Source organism: Somniosus microcephalus, chromosome 25 (assembly GCF_052327205.1).
Source record: "Somniosus microcephalus isolate GS21.2 chromosome 25, FLI_Smic_1.0, whole genome shotgun sequence".
NCBI lineage: Eukaryota > Metazoa > Chordata > Chondrichthyes > Squaliformes > Somniosidae > Somniosus > Somniosus microcephalus.
Window position 1 is genome coordinate 43661984 of NC_141011.1, and position 17902 is coordinate 43679885.

The following is a 17902-nucleotide window of genomic DNA, read 5'->3' on the forward strand; positions in this document are numbered from 1 at the left end:
AAATATGAAATAAAAACAGAAAATGCTGGAAATACTCAGCAGGTCAGGCAGCACCTGTGGAGAGAGAAACAGAGTTAAAGTTGCAGGTCGATGACCTTTTGTCAGAACTCTGATGAAAGGTCATCGACCTGAAATATTAACTCTTTCTCCACAGATGCTGCCTGACCTGCTGAGTGTTTCCAGCATTTTCTGTTTTTATTTCCTATAAGGATTGTAGTTCTTGTACTTTGTGTTGAACACCGCTGCTAAGACTCAAGGAAAATTAGACATTTAAGCCATTTGATTCATTTCAAAACGCTTCTGATACTTTTAACAGTCCACACAAATCATGTTCTACATGCTGTGTAATAATTTATCTGTATCAGCCCAAGTCATAATGATAGAGAACAGGACACGTGAGAAGGTTCTTAGCTTTGGTATCATGGATCCACAAAGGGAAAATAATTCACATAATTTTAATACCTTGGTCATCGTAACAAAACTGGTTTGGATCCTATCAAAATATTTGGACAATCTTGGCTCCTGTTTGCCACTATAAACATAGTGAGAGGTCCTTGAACTAGCACAAGAGAGAGAAATGATGAGAAAACTGACTGCATACATTATTTGGGAGACATTAGGGTTGTTATTGTCTGGAAAGGTTGATAATTGAGGCAGGCAAATAAAAATGTAGCGATGATGTAATGGAATAGGCAAATATAATTCACTTGTGCAGACACCAGAAAGTATGGGGTGTTCTGCTTGGCAGCCTCGAGAATTTAGTAGGCAAAGAGCATGATAGAATGTCTCAATCTAGATTTTGAGTATTCGGAGACATTAGGTGTGCATTCACGTTGCTTTACTTCCATTATAAACAATAATTTATAAAGCAAATTTAAGAGAGGTTAAGAGAACATAGCTGTAGTTTCATTACCCCTCCAGTCTTTCCATTGTCACAATCACAACTAAAAAATAAAAATAAAAATTCCAATTGGACCTATCGGGCACTGGGCTCCTCTGTATACAAGCGGAAAGTGAACGCTGAAAAGATGCAAGGCCAACCATTTTCTTTACCATAATTTCTCCTATGCCAATACAGTGTGAACACACTTTTTAACCTCCCTGTTTTCATTTATATAACATAGAGCCATGTAACAGCAGTCCCTAGTTATTAAAAAAACTGTCAGTCATGGTTGGGTCTGGAATCACAGAATAGTACAACACAGAAGGAGGCCATTCGGCCCATCGAGTCTGTGCCGGCTCTTTCGAAGAGCAATCCCGTTAGTCTCACTCCCCTGCTCTTTCCCCATATCCCGGCAATTTTTTCTCCAAGTATTTATCCAATTCCTTTATGAAGACTACTGTAGAATCTGTTTCCACCACCCTAAAAAAGTTTTTCCTCATGTCACCTCTGGTTCTTTTGCCAATTACTTTAAATCTTTGCCCTCTGGTTATCGACAATTCAGCCATTGGAAACAGTTTCTCTTTATTTAGTCTATCTAAACCCTTCTTGATTTTAAACACCTCTATCAAATTTCCTCTTGGCCTTCTCTGCTGTAAGGAGAAAGGATGAGATGGGCTGGGGCAGTCCAGCTCAGGCCTTTCAGTCTCTTGGTGAAAGCACCCTTTGGTGTGAAAGGGGTAGATTCACCAACAGGAGGCAGAAACTTTTAAAAGAGGAGTAGAATTTTCCAATGCCACTATAGAATAAACCAAACATTAGTGCTGCCATGGGTGTGTGGCTCAGTTAATTATACATGCAGGAGTTTTGGCTTGGTGTATTTATATAACAGAAATATAGTCTTCTTTAAAATGCTTTTAATGGGGTAAAATCCTGAAATGAAATCATGGTTTATTGAGGGTTTGACACAGGAGAGCAGGCTTTTTAACACCACTGGGCTTTCTGCCAGTGATTTGAGTCTCGATGTTCTAGTGCTGGTGAATGCTGGCCATCAATCATGAGATATGTGGTAATGCCACGATCTCATGTTCTGTGGGGAGCTGCATTGGCATGGATCTGAGAATTAAGGCTCCAATATTGGAGCCTTGTCGCTGACCGCACTCATTGTCAGCACAGCTTCCCCACTGGGACAGTGTGATCATGGAATAATTCCTATAATCCTTCAGCTGTAACACATGGGATATAACCATGGGTTGTAATCCACTGCATATAAACCACGGTCTCTTTCCACTGGTGATAGTCTATGTCCTTTCTCTAATTTAGTATCATGTAGACATGTATTTATCAGTAACAGTCTCTCGTAGAACAATAAGCTGCAGAATTTCTTCTACCCAGAAGTAACAAATTTACCTGTCACTCGAGTTCTCCTCCCGGGGTTGCTGAATACCTGAGTTGCAAGACTGCACCTATATCTAGAGGTGCTCTTCTACTGCAGCAATGTATTTATATTGAGTCTTTCATGTAGAAAAGTATCTCAAACCACTTCACAAAATATGGGCATCACGCCAAAGGAGAGCCAACCAAAGATTTTGTCAGAGGTGGGTTTTACCAAGGATATTAAAGTAGGAGAGAGTTGGAGAGGCATCAGGGTTTAGGTAGAGTATTGTAGAGTGTGGGGCTTAGGCTGCTAAAAGCATGAAAGTTGGAAATGGTACAGTGAAAGTAAGTGGTCTTTGTGATGAAGAGGATATGGGGTCAGAAGATTAGTTAATGGTAGAACATGGCGATGAGCTTGAAGAGTTTGGTGCAGCTTAAGACATTGGTTGGAGAGTGGGATGAAGTTGGTGGCGAGGGTATGTGATTTATGGTGGGGGTCAAAGACCATGGCGTCAAATATTTCCAATATTTAGCTAGAGGAAATTACAGCTCATTCAAGACTGTAAGTTAGAACAAAACCAAAAAAAAGACTAAGTTAGACAAGCAGTCTGACACCATAGAGGGATCGAGAGGGGTGCCATCAGAATACATGTGAAAGCTGACCCCATGTCTGCGGATGATGTCACCAAGGCATTGCATGTAGATGAGGAGGCCAGGGATAGATCCTTGGGGGACTTTGACGGTTACGATGCAGATATGAGAATAGAAGCCATTGCTGGTGGTGCTCTGGCTATCAGTGTAGGTGAGAAAGGAACCAAGTGAGGGCTATGTAACCAAGCTGGACAACAGTATTGTAGAAGATTGGTGTGGTCAACGGTGTTGAAAGTTGCAGAGAAAACGGGGAGCGATAATCTACCATGGTCACAGTCATTGAGAATTTAATTTGACTTTGGTATGGGTTGTTGTAGTGCTGTTGCAAAACTGGGAGTCACAGGAGACAGATTTACAGATTTGTGAGGCAGCCTTCCTCAGCCTGTACTTTCTGCTACAGTCCACAGACTTTGAAAACTCAAGCTTGGCATCATCTTTGTACCACTAGGATTAGAAGACTTATTTCATGGAAACACTTGGGTCAATTAGCTTCTGTGGCAAGAACAGACAAGTCAGTGAATTTCAGGTGTAACCATTCATCAGAACCTGACCACTCTATTCCACACTGAGGGGAAACCTGCCATCCTTTTGATTCTGTAACCCCTTCACGGTTCTCTAGATATATGTGAGATGTGGTCTCTGTTGTAGACAGTATTCTATAGTCCAGTAAGGAGATCACTACTACAATGGCTTAATTCTAATTATCTTACTTTATAGTTTTAACGTCAGACAGTATAAGAAGATTACGGGTCAATGACCTAAATTAGACATTTGCATACATTAGAATGAATCTAGACATAATAAACATACATTCTCCATTTATATGGATTCAAAGGAGAATCTGTCCCTGTGTCCAAATTCGAGTGCACTCTTTCGTTGGCGCGCTTAAGTTGGAGCTCATGGTATGTATAATGTCTGCAAGACTTACGACTCCGAACCCCTTCGTTGAATTCTCTTCACGATCACTGAATCCCACTGAGTTCTGGATGCAGAGCTACTAATACGAAGGGCGGCGGCCGAGTTTGGAAGCCCGGGACGGGATGCGGCAGCCATTTGCCTCCTGAGCCCTCTTTTCAGAGCTCCTGCCCTCTTCTCTTCCAGTCGCTCTCTTTTTTTCCCGCTCGAAAAACCCGACTCCACCCCTTCCTCCTGGGGTTTCTGCCTGGAGACTGCGCAGCCTCACTGTCTGCAACAGTTGATACTGGTGCAGAATTATGGAAAGTCTGCTCTTAGTCACATTGTGTCCTTAAAATTTCTTGCCGTACCTTCACATGGGCAACCTTAACCCAGGGATTTATAACAATGATAATAGTGTCTAAGTTAAAGATTGATAACCATACTTGGCATACATAACATTTCCAGTGGGTATTACACTCCTCCCCCCCCCCCCCCCCCACCAAATATAGGCATGTCCCCATGACTAATGAACTTTACACATAAGTGGTTGCATGCTTCCCAACCATGTATAAAGGGAGGTAACATATCGAACCGTAGGGGCTATCATTACACTTGGCACTCCTAGTGTACTGTGTGTCAATCTTTCAGGAACCTTCTTAACTCGCTGTGAGCTCCTTATTTCGGATACCCGGTCTTCAGTTCCTTCAACTACGTTGGAGGCGTTGGTTCCTTTGTTATCATGCCTTTCAGTCTCTTTTATCTCCTTCTCGGAAGCATCTGGTTCTTCCCAGACCATGTCCAAGTCTGAGCTAAATGGTTCAGACAATTCATCCAGATTCTGTCTTATGCGTCTTTCTGGGAGGTCGTACCATAGATCCCATTCTTCATCTTCCGACTCATCAGGTTCCTCATGATCCACACACTGTGTCATGGGTTTTCTGTCTTCTGGAACAGTTTTCCTGGTTTCTCGTTTTTTTCCTCCTTCTCTGCAGGGTTCTCCTACTAGGTGTCGGCTCATTATCCGCTGGCGGATCCAGACGCACTTGCTGTCCCAATGGCAGGATATGATTCCGGTGCAGTATTTTTATGGGTCCATTCCCACCTGCAGGTTTTAGCCGAAACACAGGTAGTTGTGACATTTGACTTTCAACAATGTAAGGTGTAGAAGCCCAGCGGTCTGCTAACTTATGTTTCCCTTGAAGTCCTAGGTTCCGTATGAGAACTCGGTCACCAGGCATGAGTTGGGAAAACCGGATCTTCTGGTCATACCTCTGCTTATTTCCTTTATTCTGTTTGGCAGAAACAGACTCAGCAAGTTCATAAGCAGCTTGCAATTCCTTTCTCATGTCAGATACATACTTGAGGTAAGTTCTCTGTGATGTGCCATCACTGGATACTCCGAAACACACATCCACCGGCATCCTCGCTTCACGTCCAAACATGAGGTAGTACGGTGAAAAACCAGTAGCGTCATTTCGGGTACAATTATAAGAATGAACAAGATGTCCAATGTGCCGACTCCACTTGTTCTTTCGCTTTGAATCCAGCGTTCCAAGCATGTCTAACAAAGTACGGTTAAACCGCTCAGGTTGAGGATCTCCCTGAGGATGGTATGGAGTTGTTCTTGACTTCTCAATCCCGAGCATGGACAACAACTCATGTATAAGTCTACTTTCAAAGTCTCTACCTTGATCACTGTGTATTCGCTTTGGCAGTCCATAGTGGATGAAGTATTTCTCCCACAACACTTTGGCAACGGTGGATGCTTTCTGATCCTTTGTGGGAAAAGCTTGGGCGTAGCGAGTATAATGATCTGTAATGACCAAGACATTTGCGGTATTGCTGGAATCGGGTTCGATGGACAGAAAATCCATACAGACAAGGTCTAGAGGTCCATCACTTTGCATGTGAAACAGAGGAGCAACTCTTTTAGGTAAAGTCTTTCTCTGGACACAACGTGCACAGGACTTGCAGAACTCCTCAACCGCAGACTTCATACGCGGCCAATAGAATCTGTCCTTGACCAACGCATAGGTCTTATCTACTCCCAGATGACCTGCGTCATCATGCAAAGACTTCATCACTATTTCCCTGTACTTTTCAGGCAGGACCAACTGTGAATGACATGGTTTAGTGGGTGGGTGAGTGATTCTACACAACACTCCCTCTTTAATTTCCAAGTGGTCCCATTCTCTTAGGAGCAGACGACAGTCAGGATGTTTTGATTTGTCGATCTGTGTAATATCACCCAGACGGAGAGCTGAAAACACCTCATGAATACAGGGATCCTCCTGTTGTGCTTTGGATATTTCAGATGAACACAACATGGGTAAGTTTTGTACATCCAAACTGGAAAGGTTGCAAAATGCCTGAGGAACAGCATGCATTGACGCTCCCAAGTGGTCAATCTCTCGGGCATGAAATGAATTCTTTGGTCCAGATACCACGGACATCTGACACATTACTTTCACATCTGCTGAAGCAACATCTTTCCACTCTGGTTTCTGGTAGTGTGGGCGACGAGACAGAGCATCTGCGTCAATGTTCTGGTTCCCAGGTCTGTACCTGAGACTAAAGTCGTAAGCAGATAGTGCAGCAAGCCAGCGGTGGCCGGTGGCATCAAGTTTTGCCGAAGTCAACACATAGGTTAATGGATTATTGTCTGTCCTCACTTCAAACTTCGCTCCATACAGATAATCCTGCAGCTTATCCACCACCCCCCACTTCAACGCCAAGAATTCTAGCTTATGAGCTGGGTAGTTACGCTCTGATGGCGTAAGACTGCGACTGATGAACGCTACGGGTCTCAGCCCTGCTCCTTGGTCCTGATACAACACACCACCCAACCCTTCTTGACTGGCATCCACGTGTAGCACATATGGCAGCTGTGGGTTTGCAAAAGCCAACACGGGGGCTTGAGTAAGACTTTGCTTTAAGGTGTGGAAGGCCTCTTCGCATTTCTCATCCCATCTAACACCAAAAGGCTCAGAGAGTTTGAAGTAGTCCTTGTTCTCTTTACCTTTAGCCTTTTTCTTCCTCTCGGCTGGTGGGAGGTAACCAGCCAGCAGCTGATTCAGAGGATGGGCCACTTTGGAGTAATCCTGCACAAAGCGCCTGTAATATCCGCAGAACCCAAGAAATGACCGCAAGGCAGTCACTGTGTTCGGTTTGGGCCATGTGGTAACAGCTTCGATCTGTGGATCTTGGATGGATCTGTGGCTACTCCATCCTGTGATACAATATGCCCCACATAGGACACGGATGTTTGGCAAAACTGACACTTGTCCAATGATCGCTTGAGACCTTCATCCTCCAGGCGACCAAGCACTTTCAGCAACCGAGCTTCGTGTTCTTCAAGGGTTGCCCCAAACACAATGATATCATCCAAGTACACCAATACTTCGAGCAAGTTCATGTCCCCAACTGTTTGTTCCATTATTCTTTGAAAAGTTGCTGGAGCGCCTGAAACTCCCTGTGGTATCCTTTCAAATTGGTAGAACCCAACTGGACATATAAAGGCTGTCTTTTCTTTGTCCGATTCACTCATCGGTATTTGGTAGTATCCACTTCTGAGATCCAACACACTGAACCACTTGCTTCCATTAAGACAAGCCAGTGCATCCTCAATTCTTGGAACGGTGTATTGGTCGGGAATAGTACGTCTGTTAAGCGTCCTAAAGTCCACACACATCCGAATCTTTCCGTTCTTTTTCCTCACCACCACTATAGGAGATGCATAAGGACTCCTGGACTCGGTAATGATCTCAGCTTTTAACTGCGACAGGTGCTGTCTCACTGCTTCGATGTCAGCTGGTGCCAGCCGTCGAGACCTCTCCCGAAAGGGTTTATCCTCGGTAATTCTGATAGAATGGCGAGTACTCTTACTACAACCAACATCAAACTCATGAGTAGAGAAAACTCCTCTCCGCTCCATCATCTTCCTGACTAATCGGTCCTTCCATTCTTTAGGAACGAATGAATCTCAAGTTGAAGGAGGAGGGTGTCAGATCTCCGGTTGAGTTAACTTTGGACTCTTCCTTCACATGTGACGACAGTACATTTACAGGAAACAGATGCGCAATCGGCATTCCTTTCCTCAATGTGATTCCTTTGCCTGACATATTCCTCACGGTCACTGTAACTCTCCTTGACATCACAGCTGTCGGGGTCTGCAACTCTGGTCTCACCAGAAGCTCATTTGGAAACCGTGACTCTTCTGCAGGATCATCAGGTGACTATCAGAATGGCTTCAGTACCTGGCGTTCCAGGGAATTTTGGTATCCCAGGGATTCTAGCCACTCCTCCAGGACGCAGGGTGATAGGTTTGGCTCGAACGTACCACACAGTTCCTCTTTTGCTATCATCTACGTCGGAAGAAAGTTCAGGCAGTTTCTCAAAAGCCTTTTTGAAAACAGGGTGAATGTGTCTGGTGCTCAAGAAGTTTTCACCTCCCTGCTCTTTGCAGCTTGTCAGGAGTCGTCTCACTATGGGTGTATTACTGCCGACCAGTATGGAAACCTCACCTTTCACCATGGGGTCAGGGCAAACCAACACAAGTGCATCAATGGTCTCAGTGGTCCCTACATCAGCTTCCAAGAACTCCAACCTCAGCGACAAATAGCCATCATATGGGTAATCAGCAGGACCAAGGCCCCAGATCTGCAGAAGACTGATTGGGGTTAACGGCAAATGCGTCAGGTATCGGTCATAGAAGGATCTGTACAGTATGGTAACCTGAGAACCTGTGTCGAGGATAGCTTTAGTATAAATGCCTTCAATCTGTATTGATACAGCAGAACTCGGCCCTACTAAACCTTCAGGTATGATGTCTTTCATATCCCCTCGTCTATTATTGCACTTAGTGGAACGTGTCTTAACTACAGGGACAGCAGGCCGTTCCGTTACTGTGCCCCTTTGTAGTTTCCCGACTTCTTGGTAAGTTTTATGAGACGGTCATTTACTTTTTTTAGATTTTCCTCACCTCTACATTCTCGCTTGAAATGTCCATCCTTTCCACAGTTATAACAAAAGACTCCAGGTCTATCTCCTTCATGGGGATATCCTTTAGAGGAATCATTCATTTTGCTGTTAGACTTCGCAGGGTGTTCAACCTTTTGCACCCGTGCGTCATCCCTTTCTGTGTTGGGCTTAGACCGAAAATATGCCATCTCGGCTCTCATGACATTTATTTCCTCCTTCAGCTGCTCCATCTCAGGGTTGACATCACCCTTAGGAGTAGGAACTGTAACAGGAGTCACAAGCTTGGACATCACAGCACTCTTTGCTACATTCCGGGCCTGAAGCATATCCTCCTCCTCTCTGACTTCCCTTAGCAGCTCAGTGAAGGTAGGTGGATCTTGCAACTTATGGGTCATGCGTATGCGAAGAGCAGTCACTTCTTCGAGCAATGCACCTCGCACAACCTGTTCAATGCGGAATCGATTCATTTCGGGCAACTCAATCCCTCTTTTCCGTAACATACAATGCAGCAGTTTGTCTATTCTCAGCAGATAACTGGACAGCTTCTCTCCCTCACACTGGAATGTGCTTCTGAACCTGACCATCAAATCTGAAATGGTTTCAGTAGTTCCAAAGGCAGTTTCTAGAGCCTGCATGTAGTCAAAGGAAGTAGCAGAGGTGTTCTGCGCCTTTAAGAATCTTACAATGTCAGCAGCAGGACCCTTAAGGCTTTCTACTATTCTCTGCCTCTTCACATTGTCACTGCACTGCCATTCCTCTAGCAGAGGCAGGGTCTGCTCAGCCCAGGCGTCGTACTCCTCTTCCCCACTGGGAGTTGGTCTCACTCCTGAGAACATACGGAGCTTACAGTATCCCTGAGCCTCGAAGGGCAGATTGGTGCATTTATCCACCAGAGAACTAATGGCATTGACCAACTGAGTGTTCATATCCAGGGCCGAAGGACCTATCAGACCTTTGACATCAGCAACAGTCTTTCCTTCTTGTCTCAAGAATGACAACAACTTGGTCTGAAACCCTTCTTCTTCCTTAGTAGTAATAGGGACAAACTGAACTGGCCAGGGACCAGCCTCTTCAGAAAACCCAACTACCTCAGGTAAACCATGACCTCTCAAGTTCTCTGATGTCTGGATCAACACAAACTGCTTCTTGGTAGCTGTATCCAAGCAGCGCTCAACTATCCTAACCTTTCCAAAGGCTTTGACACAATTCAGAGCCCTTAGCAAGACATCATCAGGGTCATCGTTAGCAACACCATTCAGCACAATGGCATGGGTAGTAGCTATCTGCTTCTGTTTGCACCAAGCTTCAACCTCAATAACATCCATCTTTTATGCTCAAACAGCCCAGTAGAAACCACAAACCACTCTCTTAGCAATGAGCATTCAATACTGTTAGTTTACTGACATAAATAGACCACAATCCCGGATGAGCCCCCAAAATGTAACCTCTTCACGGTTCTCTAGATATATGTGAGATGTGGTCTCTGTTGTAGACAGTATTCTATAGTCCAGTAAGGAGATCACTACCACAATGGCTTAATTCTAATTATCTTACTTTATAGTTTTAACGTCAGACAGTATAAGAAGATTACGGGTCAATGACCTAAATTAGACATTTGCATACATTGGAATGAATCTAGACATAATAAACATACATTCTCCATTTATATGGATTCAAAGGAGAATCTGTCCCTGTGTCCAAATTCGAGTGCACTCTTTCGTTGGCACGCTTAAGTTGGAGCTCATGGTATGTATAATGTCTGCAAGACTTACGACTCCGAACCCCTTCGTTGAATTCTCTTCACGATCACTGAATCCCACTGAGTTCTGGATGCAGAGCTACTAATACGAAGGGCGGCGGCCGAGTTTGGAAGCCCGGGACGGGATGCGGCAGCCATTTGCCTCCTGAGCCCTCTTTTCAGAGCTCCTGCCCTCTTTTCTTCCAGTCCCTTGCGTTTCCCGCTCGAAAAACCCGACTCCACCCCTTCCTCCTGGGGTTTCTGCCTGGAGACTGCGCAGCCTCACTGTCTGCAACAGTTGATACTGGTGCAGAATTATGGAAAGTCTGCTCTTAGTCACATTGTGTCCTTAAAAGTTCTTGCTGTACCTTCACATGGGCAACCTTAACCCAGGGATTTATAACAATGATAATACAGTGTCTAAGTTAAAGATTGATAACCATACTTAGCGTACATAACATTTCCAGTGGGTATTACAGTTCTTTGAGTTATTGAGGAGAAAATACTGCTGCAGTTAAAAACACCACCCCTCCCCCCCCCCGGCCAAATCCCTGGGGTGGATAGTGGAAATTGGGAGATACTCAAGAGGACCCCCAAATTTTGGCCTTGCAGTTTGTCACGGCAATACTCCAAAGATGAGAGTGAAGACCAGAACAATACAAATAATAAAATACACATTGCGTAGCGTCAACATTTGTGGAAGGTTTTGTCTCCCAAACATTCTGGTAAATAATCACAGCAATGAATAGTTGGAATAGAGTGCACAAGTAAGGAGTGTGATAGAATATTCTCCACTTGCCTGGATGAGAACACCTCCGAGAACACCTCCAACAACACTCAAGAAGCTTGACCCATCCAGGACAAAGCAGCCCACTTGATTGACACCCCATCCACCACCTTGAACATTCACTCCCTGCACCACCGGCGTACCATGGCTGCAGTGTGTACCATCTACAAGATGCACTGCATAAACTCGCCAAGGCTTCTTCGGCAGCGCCTCCCAAACCAGTGACCACCTAGAAGGGCATGGGCAGCAGGCGCGTGGGAACACCATCGTCTGCAAGTTCCCCTCCAAGTTACATGCCATTCTGACTTGGAAATATATCGCTGTTCCTTCATTGTCGCTGGGTCAAAATCTTGGAACTTCCTCCCTAACAGCACTGTGGGAGTACCTTCACCACAAGGACTGCAGCGGTCGAAGACGACGACTCACCACCACCTTCTCGAGGGCAATTATGAATGGGCAGTAAATGCTGGCCTTGCCAGCGACGCCCACATCCCAGGTACGGAAAAAAAATAGAAGCAATAGAGATTCCCTTACACAATCTCTGCTATACTAACTTTTTTTTTACACATCAAGTTTCTTCCCACCTCCACCCAAAACTGGCATGTATCATCCATTTTCAGGACTAAAGTGAAATTTTGATGTGCACAAGCACAGTATGGGTACATTTTCAGTGCCCAATGCCCCAACAGCAAGAACAGGATTAATCCAGTCCCATTTGCAGACCTTTTTCAGGGCAGCTGGAGGAGGGAACTTGATAATTGCACATCTGGCAGATGGGCACTTCCAGCTTCCCCTCACCCCACCCCTACTCCTGGAATCACATTACAATTTTATAGCAAACACATGAATGATTTGGGTGGTAACAAAAATGTTTTATTAAATTACGCATTAAACAACATATTGAAGAACAGGCCCATGGCAGTTTTAGTGTGCTTGTCAGTATTACATCATTCTTATTTCACAGTCACATTCCAGGCAATAAATCCGCTTCAGAAAAGTTTAGGAACAAATGTGTTAACCTTATTTAGTGCGATGTACAAGTCTCTTCATAGAGGAGCACTGGCTCAATTTCATTTTCATGAATATCTTTGATCTCCCACTTACTGTTGAGACACATACCAGAGAGATTCTTGGGTTGTATACTTGTTCATGCACTCGTGCGTGTGCTTCCTCAAAATTTACTTCCCTCCTCTCTCGAAGATGCCACCTCTTGCGGAGGTTAGGTCTCATGGGCACCAGACAACTATGCCTAAATTACTATTCTTTGTGTAAGCCAAGACAGTGAGAGTCAGCAGGCTATTCAAATATGTAATGAACACCAGCTGAGCCCCACCTGTTCTCACCTCTCATGCTCACGTGCAATTTCCAACAGGGGTCACTGTCTATTGACCAGGAGTCGTAGGCCTGGCTAACTTTTTTCCCCCTAGTTGCATTTTGCCAATTGAGATGGAGAGTGAGAAGTTAAAAGGGTGTTTACACTAGGGACCTGTATCTTTGGGGTGATATTTATCAATGGGGACATGATGGAGGCGGGACTGCTGCTGGTCGGGTTTTAATCCCGCCTCCATCGACATCCAGCCATCCCACGCTATTTTCCCTTGATTGACCTTGTTAAGCCCGCCCAGCGGGCTTAGCAGGCCAATTAAGGGAAAGCTGGTGACAGAACGTCAGCGTATGACGTTTCATCTGTCTGACCGATGAATTGTCATCGTTTGACAGCTCTGAAGCTGTCAAACACTGACAATCTGTCTTCTAAGTTGAGTCCTTTACTCACGACTCAAATAGAAAGCCTTCCTGAGCAGAAAGCAGAAGGCTGCTGCATATAAGAATGCAGCGGCCATTCTGCTTTCTCTGCCAGTGAGATGAGGCAACTCCGCAGCCTAAAGGGATGAAGCCTGGAGGAAGAAGCAAAGGTAAGTAATCTTATTAAAACACTCTACTCTCGCCTCGCACTTGCACTCATCACTCACCTGCACAGCGCACTTTTCGGCTCCTCCGACCCCCGCAGACCCACAGCTCACCTCGCTGACCCTGGCGAGGTTCGGAGCGGTCAGGAAGCCCACACTTTAGGTGGCAAAATAGGGATTAGCCAAAAAACTGCTTGTTAACAGGCAGTTAATTGGCACTAATCCCCTTCCCGCCTCGGAGACGGGACCCGGCGCGGGTCGGGTACTTGCCTCCTGGGAAGATGGCTTGGGGGCGGGATGGGTACCCGCTTCCAGATTCTGCCATTTTCCCGGCAGTCTCGCCTCCCCAGGGCTGGCAAAATCGCCCCCTACGCCCCAACATCCACAGGGTTTACGAACCTCCTGTATTTCGCAGCAAGTTGTTACGATCTGGATTGCACTGCCTTAAAAGGTAGTAGAAACACATTCAATAGTAACATTCAAAAGGGAATTGGATAAATACTTGGAGAAAAAAATTACAGGGCTACGGGGAAATGGGACTAATTGGATAGCTCGAATCAGGAATGTTATCTATCCAATGATGGTATTTTTAAAACATAGTTTTGTTGTCGATGCTAACCCCACATTACACTCTTAATTACTGTTGCCATTTCATTTTTATTCATTCTACTCTTATTCTTTTAAATGCAGAGGCGCCAATCGTTTACATATTGTTGACAGACACAAAGAATAAATTGTTGCCCAGAGCAAAAAAAACAAGCAGCACTGGAAGAGTTATGAAGGCTTCTCCTTGTTTGGAGAAATTTAATCTTTATTCTCTTGAATTCTTAAACAGGATAGGATCCCTTTGGCAGGAAGATGCGAGACTATTGGATTAATTGCTCCCTAAGCAGTAATTACTGCTGCTCTGTGCAATTCGTGATGTGGTAATGGACTGTGGACAATTGTAACTTTTGTAAATATTGGAATAGAGCACCAGCTGGGTGCTGTGTGATTTGAAATGTTTATAAATAAGCTGAACACATATATAATGGGCGGAATTTGTGCTGGTGGCCAGACTCCTATATATTGCACAAGCAGCCATTTTTCATCTGTTAGCCTAGGCAGAGCGATGGCAGGTGATTCAATTTTGGGTTTTATCCAATATCCACTCACTTGCACACCCGTTCCCTGTTCCCCTCCCCCACTATCCTGCTTCTCTGAGGCAACTTGTAGGGCAAGCTTCCGAGATGAAGGCTGTTACAGTAGAGCAATAGACGACTTCTCTAAAGATTTTGTGCTCCATTGACCATTATAGGCTTCCATTCAGATGACCTACTGGGGTAGAGCAACAGCTAGCCATTCTGCTAACCTATCAGGGAACACCAGGTCTTCACTCCGAGACCAAGACAGGATTCTAATTGGGAGAGAGTTCGAACCCCGACCTCCAATATCACTTCAGCTTAATTTCTGTTTGAGCTTAACCATGGGTTGAGCCTTTATGGTGGCAGACTGCACCACCAGGATCATCCATGCCTTATGGAAATAGTTAACACTATAGCCAGCTGGCAGAAAACCAGTGTCCATGGAGAGGTCTATGTCCTGATCATCCCACTGTAGCATGGAAAGGGAAGACTGCAGCAGTAGAGTTCCAATGGAAAGGCAGCTGGAATAAAGAATAGTTTTGCCCTTTGTGGGGGGGAAGGGTTTAGCAAAAAGCCAATTCAATGGTGGATGTTTTCTTTGAGAAATGGAAAAGGATTGTGCTTTATATGTTCTAAAAGCTGTAACTTTGGAAATGAGTGTTTTTCCTCTTCTACCTTTTAACACAAGCAATGTCCGTAATGAGAATTGGACCACCTTGCTGTTTCAGGCACCCACAATGGCATCCTGCACTCGCAGGTCAGGTATAAGACAACTGCTGCAGAGTAATGTTCCTTCTTGGTTTCGTGCACAACATTCCCCTCTCAAACACTACCAAAAAAAACACATCAACTGGCCATTTATCGCATTCCTGTTTGTGGGATTCTGTGCATGAATGTTTGCCTGCATAATGAGTTACTGCACTCCAAAGTAATTTATTACATGTTAAGTGCGTTGAGATATTTTAGACAGAAGGTGCTTTATAAATGCTGGTCTGTTGCACCGTCATTCAGTATTTCTCATTCCCTTTCTGTACCAACTGCCTTAATACCAACCTTGAAGAGCACCCCCAATTGTACCAGTGTGACATTTTCATTTATCGCACAAGCAACCTTCTGGGCTCTTGAGTGAGATTGGCAATAAAGAAGCACACTGCCCATTTTTCAGGCACTAAATGGGTGCCTAAGCCTCCAATATGACAGGCAGAATTTATATCCCAAGATTTTTATCCATCAGTTTGGGCTGATTCAACGCAGATCCTCCAGGTGAAGTGACAGTGTGCCACCCTTTCCCCTCCAACCTGCCAGTAATTTATCTTTATTAATAAAAACTCACGGGAAACTAATGGTGCCTTGTTTGCCATTTTCTTTTATAGGTAGCCTCACAGGAAGCTGGTACCTTAGCTAAAGAGAATCAGCAGGAGAAAGCTCTGAGGTACTACACACTGGCTGTCCTTGCAAGTAAAAACAAAGCCAAGTATGTCCGCTCACGTGCAAAGTGTCTGACCAGACTGAAGCAGTATGAGAGGGCACTAAAGGACCTGCGTGAGGTCATCAAAAGGAGCATCTCCAGTAATTCCCCAGAGCTGGTAGAAGATTACTGCTCCACCGGGCACATCCAACTCCTTATCCTGAAGGATGAAGAGGCTTGTAAGGACTATATAAAAGCCCTGCAGTTAGACCAGTCTGTGGCACTAACCAACATCTCCAGTAGACCAGGGCGGCTCAGCTTGTCTCGACACTTCCAGCGAATTGCTCTCCGTTACTTTGAACAGCAACTTTACGAAGAAGCGTGGAATTTAGCAGAATACGGACTGATAATTGATGAAAGCAATACTAAGTTAAAGAAACTGAGAGCTAGGATCAAACGAGAGGTATCGGGATGTGTTGTTCATTAGTATTGTAGGTCACAGATTGGTACAATATGAGCGCTTAAGAAATGACATGGACAATGTGCATTGCATACAGTGAGGGTCCGAGGCAATGTTCCCCCTAAAGTGCGCAGCCATGCACCAACCGGCCATGCAGGCCACTCACCAGCTGCTGCCGCTGGAAGATACCGCACATGCACAACTGCGCGGCAAATTTACAGAAACCGTGCACTTAGACTGCAAATTAGAGGGAACATTGGTTAGCGGTCAAAAACTGAACTATATTGTCTGGCACAGTTGCTGAGTAGCCTAGGGCTGACAGTAGTAGAGAGACAGTACTGGGAATATGGACTGAGGAAAAGGAGAAATATTTAAAGGGGCATTGTCTTTGTGTAAAGTGCCTAACAAACCTTTCCTTTTGGCAAACATCGTGACCCAGATGTGCCTCAGAGCTGCTATCACACTGCTGCTGTATCTGAACCGTATTTCTGCTACACTTCTGGTGAAGTTATGGCGGTAGAGCTCCAAGGAAATTTTCAATAATGTTTCAACAGAGTACAGTTCAGCATGTTTTTAATCTTCGTTAACAGACAAATGTGTTTGTATTGAAGTCAAAACTACTGTATGGCCTTGGTACTCCTAAGTGGCCCATGGGCTATTTGGCTGCCTCTGCCCCTTGGCAGACCTGCTGCTCTATGTGCCTCTGGGCCGCCATTCATGGCCTATTGATTTGTCAGATATTGACCAAAGTGAGATCCAGTGCTGTTCTCCTTTGCTTCGCAGCAAAAGTAAGCAAGGGAATGCTGTAAGCAGACAGGGCTACACTAGCCTTTATAGAGTACATGGAAGGGTTTTTTTTAATTATTGGTCTTGTAATTTTAATTTTTCTTCCTCTGTTGAAATGCCTGGCCTCCACTTTACAAGGGCTCCACTGGGATGATTGAAGTCAGGGAACTCTGTGGTGAAATACGCAACCTTCTAAGAGAATGGCTCTTGAGCAAGTCAGTGGTTGGGATTGAGTCCATGACTATAATTTGATGAGTAACATTAGTGTATGCAGATGGACCCCTTCATTAAAACTGTTGCTATGCGATTACTGTATATTTTAGCCCTTTGCATGTGCGGCACTTCATGGGAATCCGACACTCACTCGCCAACCTTTTTTTTTTGGATAGGGAAGAGATTGTGGATATTGCTATTATATAAATGCAAGTTCCTTTTTTTTTTCTTAAATTATATCTGCAGAATGTGCTTTATTTTGTATTAAATTATAATTTGTACAGGATTTGTAGTTGGATTCTGAAATCCAACAAAAGTAATAATAAATACGATCTGACAAAATTAATTTAACTGCTGGCAATCAAGTTACTAGAAGTTACAAGTGGTTTAAGTGAAAAATTGAGGTGTCAAGATGGCTGTTGATTATCTTGTGTTAGATGTTAAAAAATAACCCATTTATCACCCCAGAATCTTGGTTATTTTCCATTTTTCTCCTTATAGTTTCCCTCTCTCTTTACTGACCTCTGGTGGGGTTTAATTCCACAGGTAGCAGCAGCACTCATGAACTCTACCATGTGGTCATTCTTCATGTGTGCCCAGACATTTAGCATTGGCAGGATGTTCAATCATGGGGGGATATTGCAGCCAGGCTTGATCCCAGCCTTGCCAGGGTGTTCACCCGCACACACTTACC

The 17902-nt window shown here is 44.6% G+C and overlaps 1 protein-coding gene across 1 annotated transcript in view; it reads left to right on the forward strand.

Annotated features, from left to right (window-relative positions):
* ttc34 (tetratricopeptide repeat domain 34) overlaps positions 1 to 17554 on the forward strand; it is a 90532-nt gene extending 72978 nt beyond the window's left edge. Inside the window, exon 8 of the mRNA XM_085967285.1 lies at positions 15715 to 17554. Coding sequence (XP_085823411.1) covers positions 15715 to 16236 — 522 coding nt within the window. The 3' untranslated portion in view covers positions 16237 to 17554. The remainder of the gene's footprint in view (positions 1 to 15714) is intronic.
* Positions 17555 to 17902: the final 348 nt, after the last annotated feature.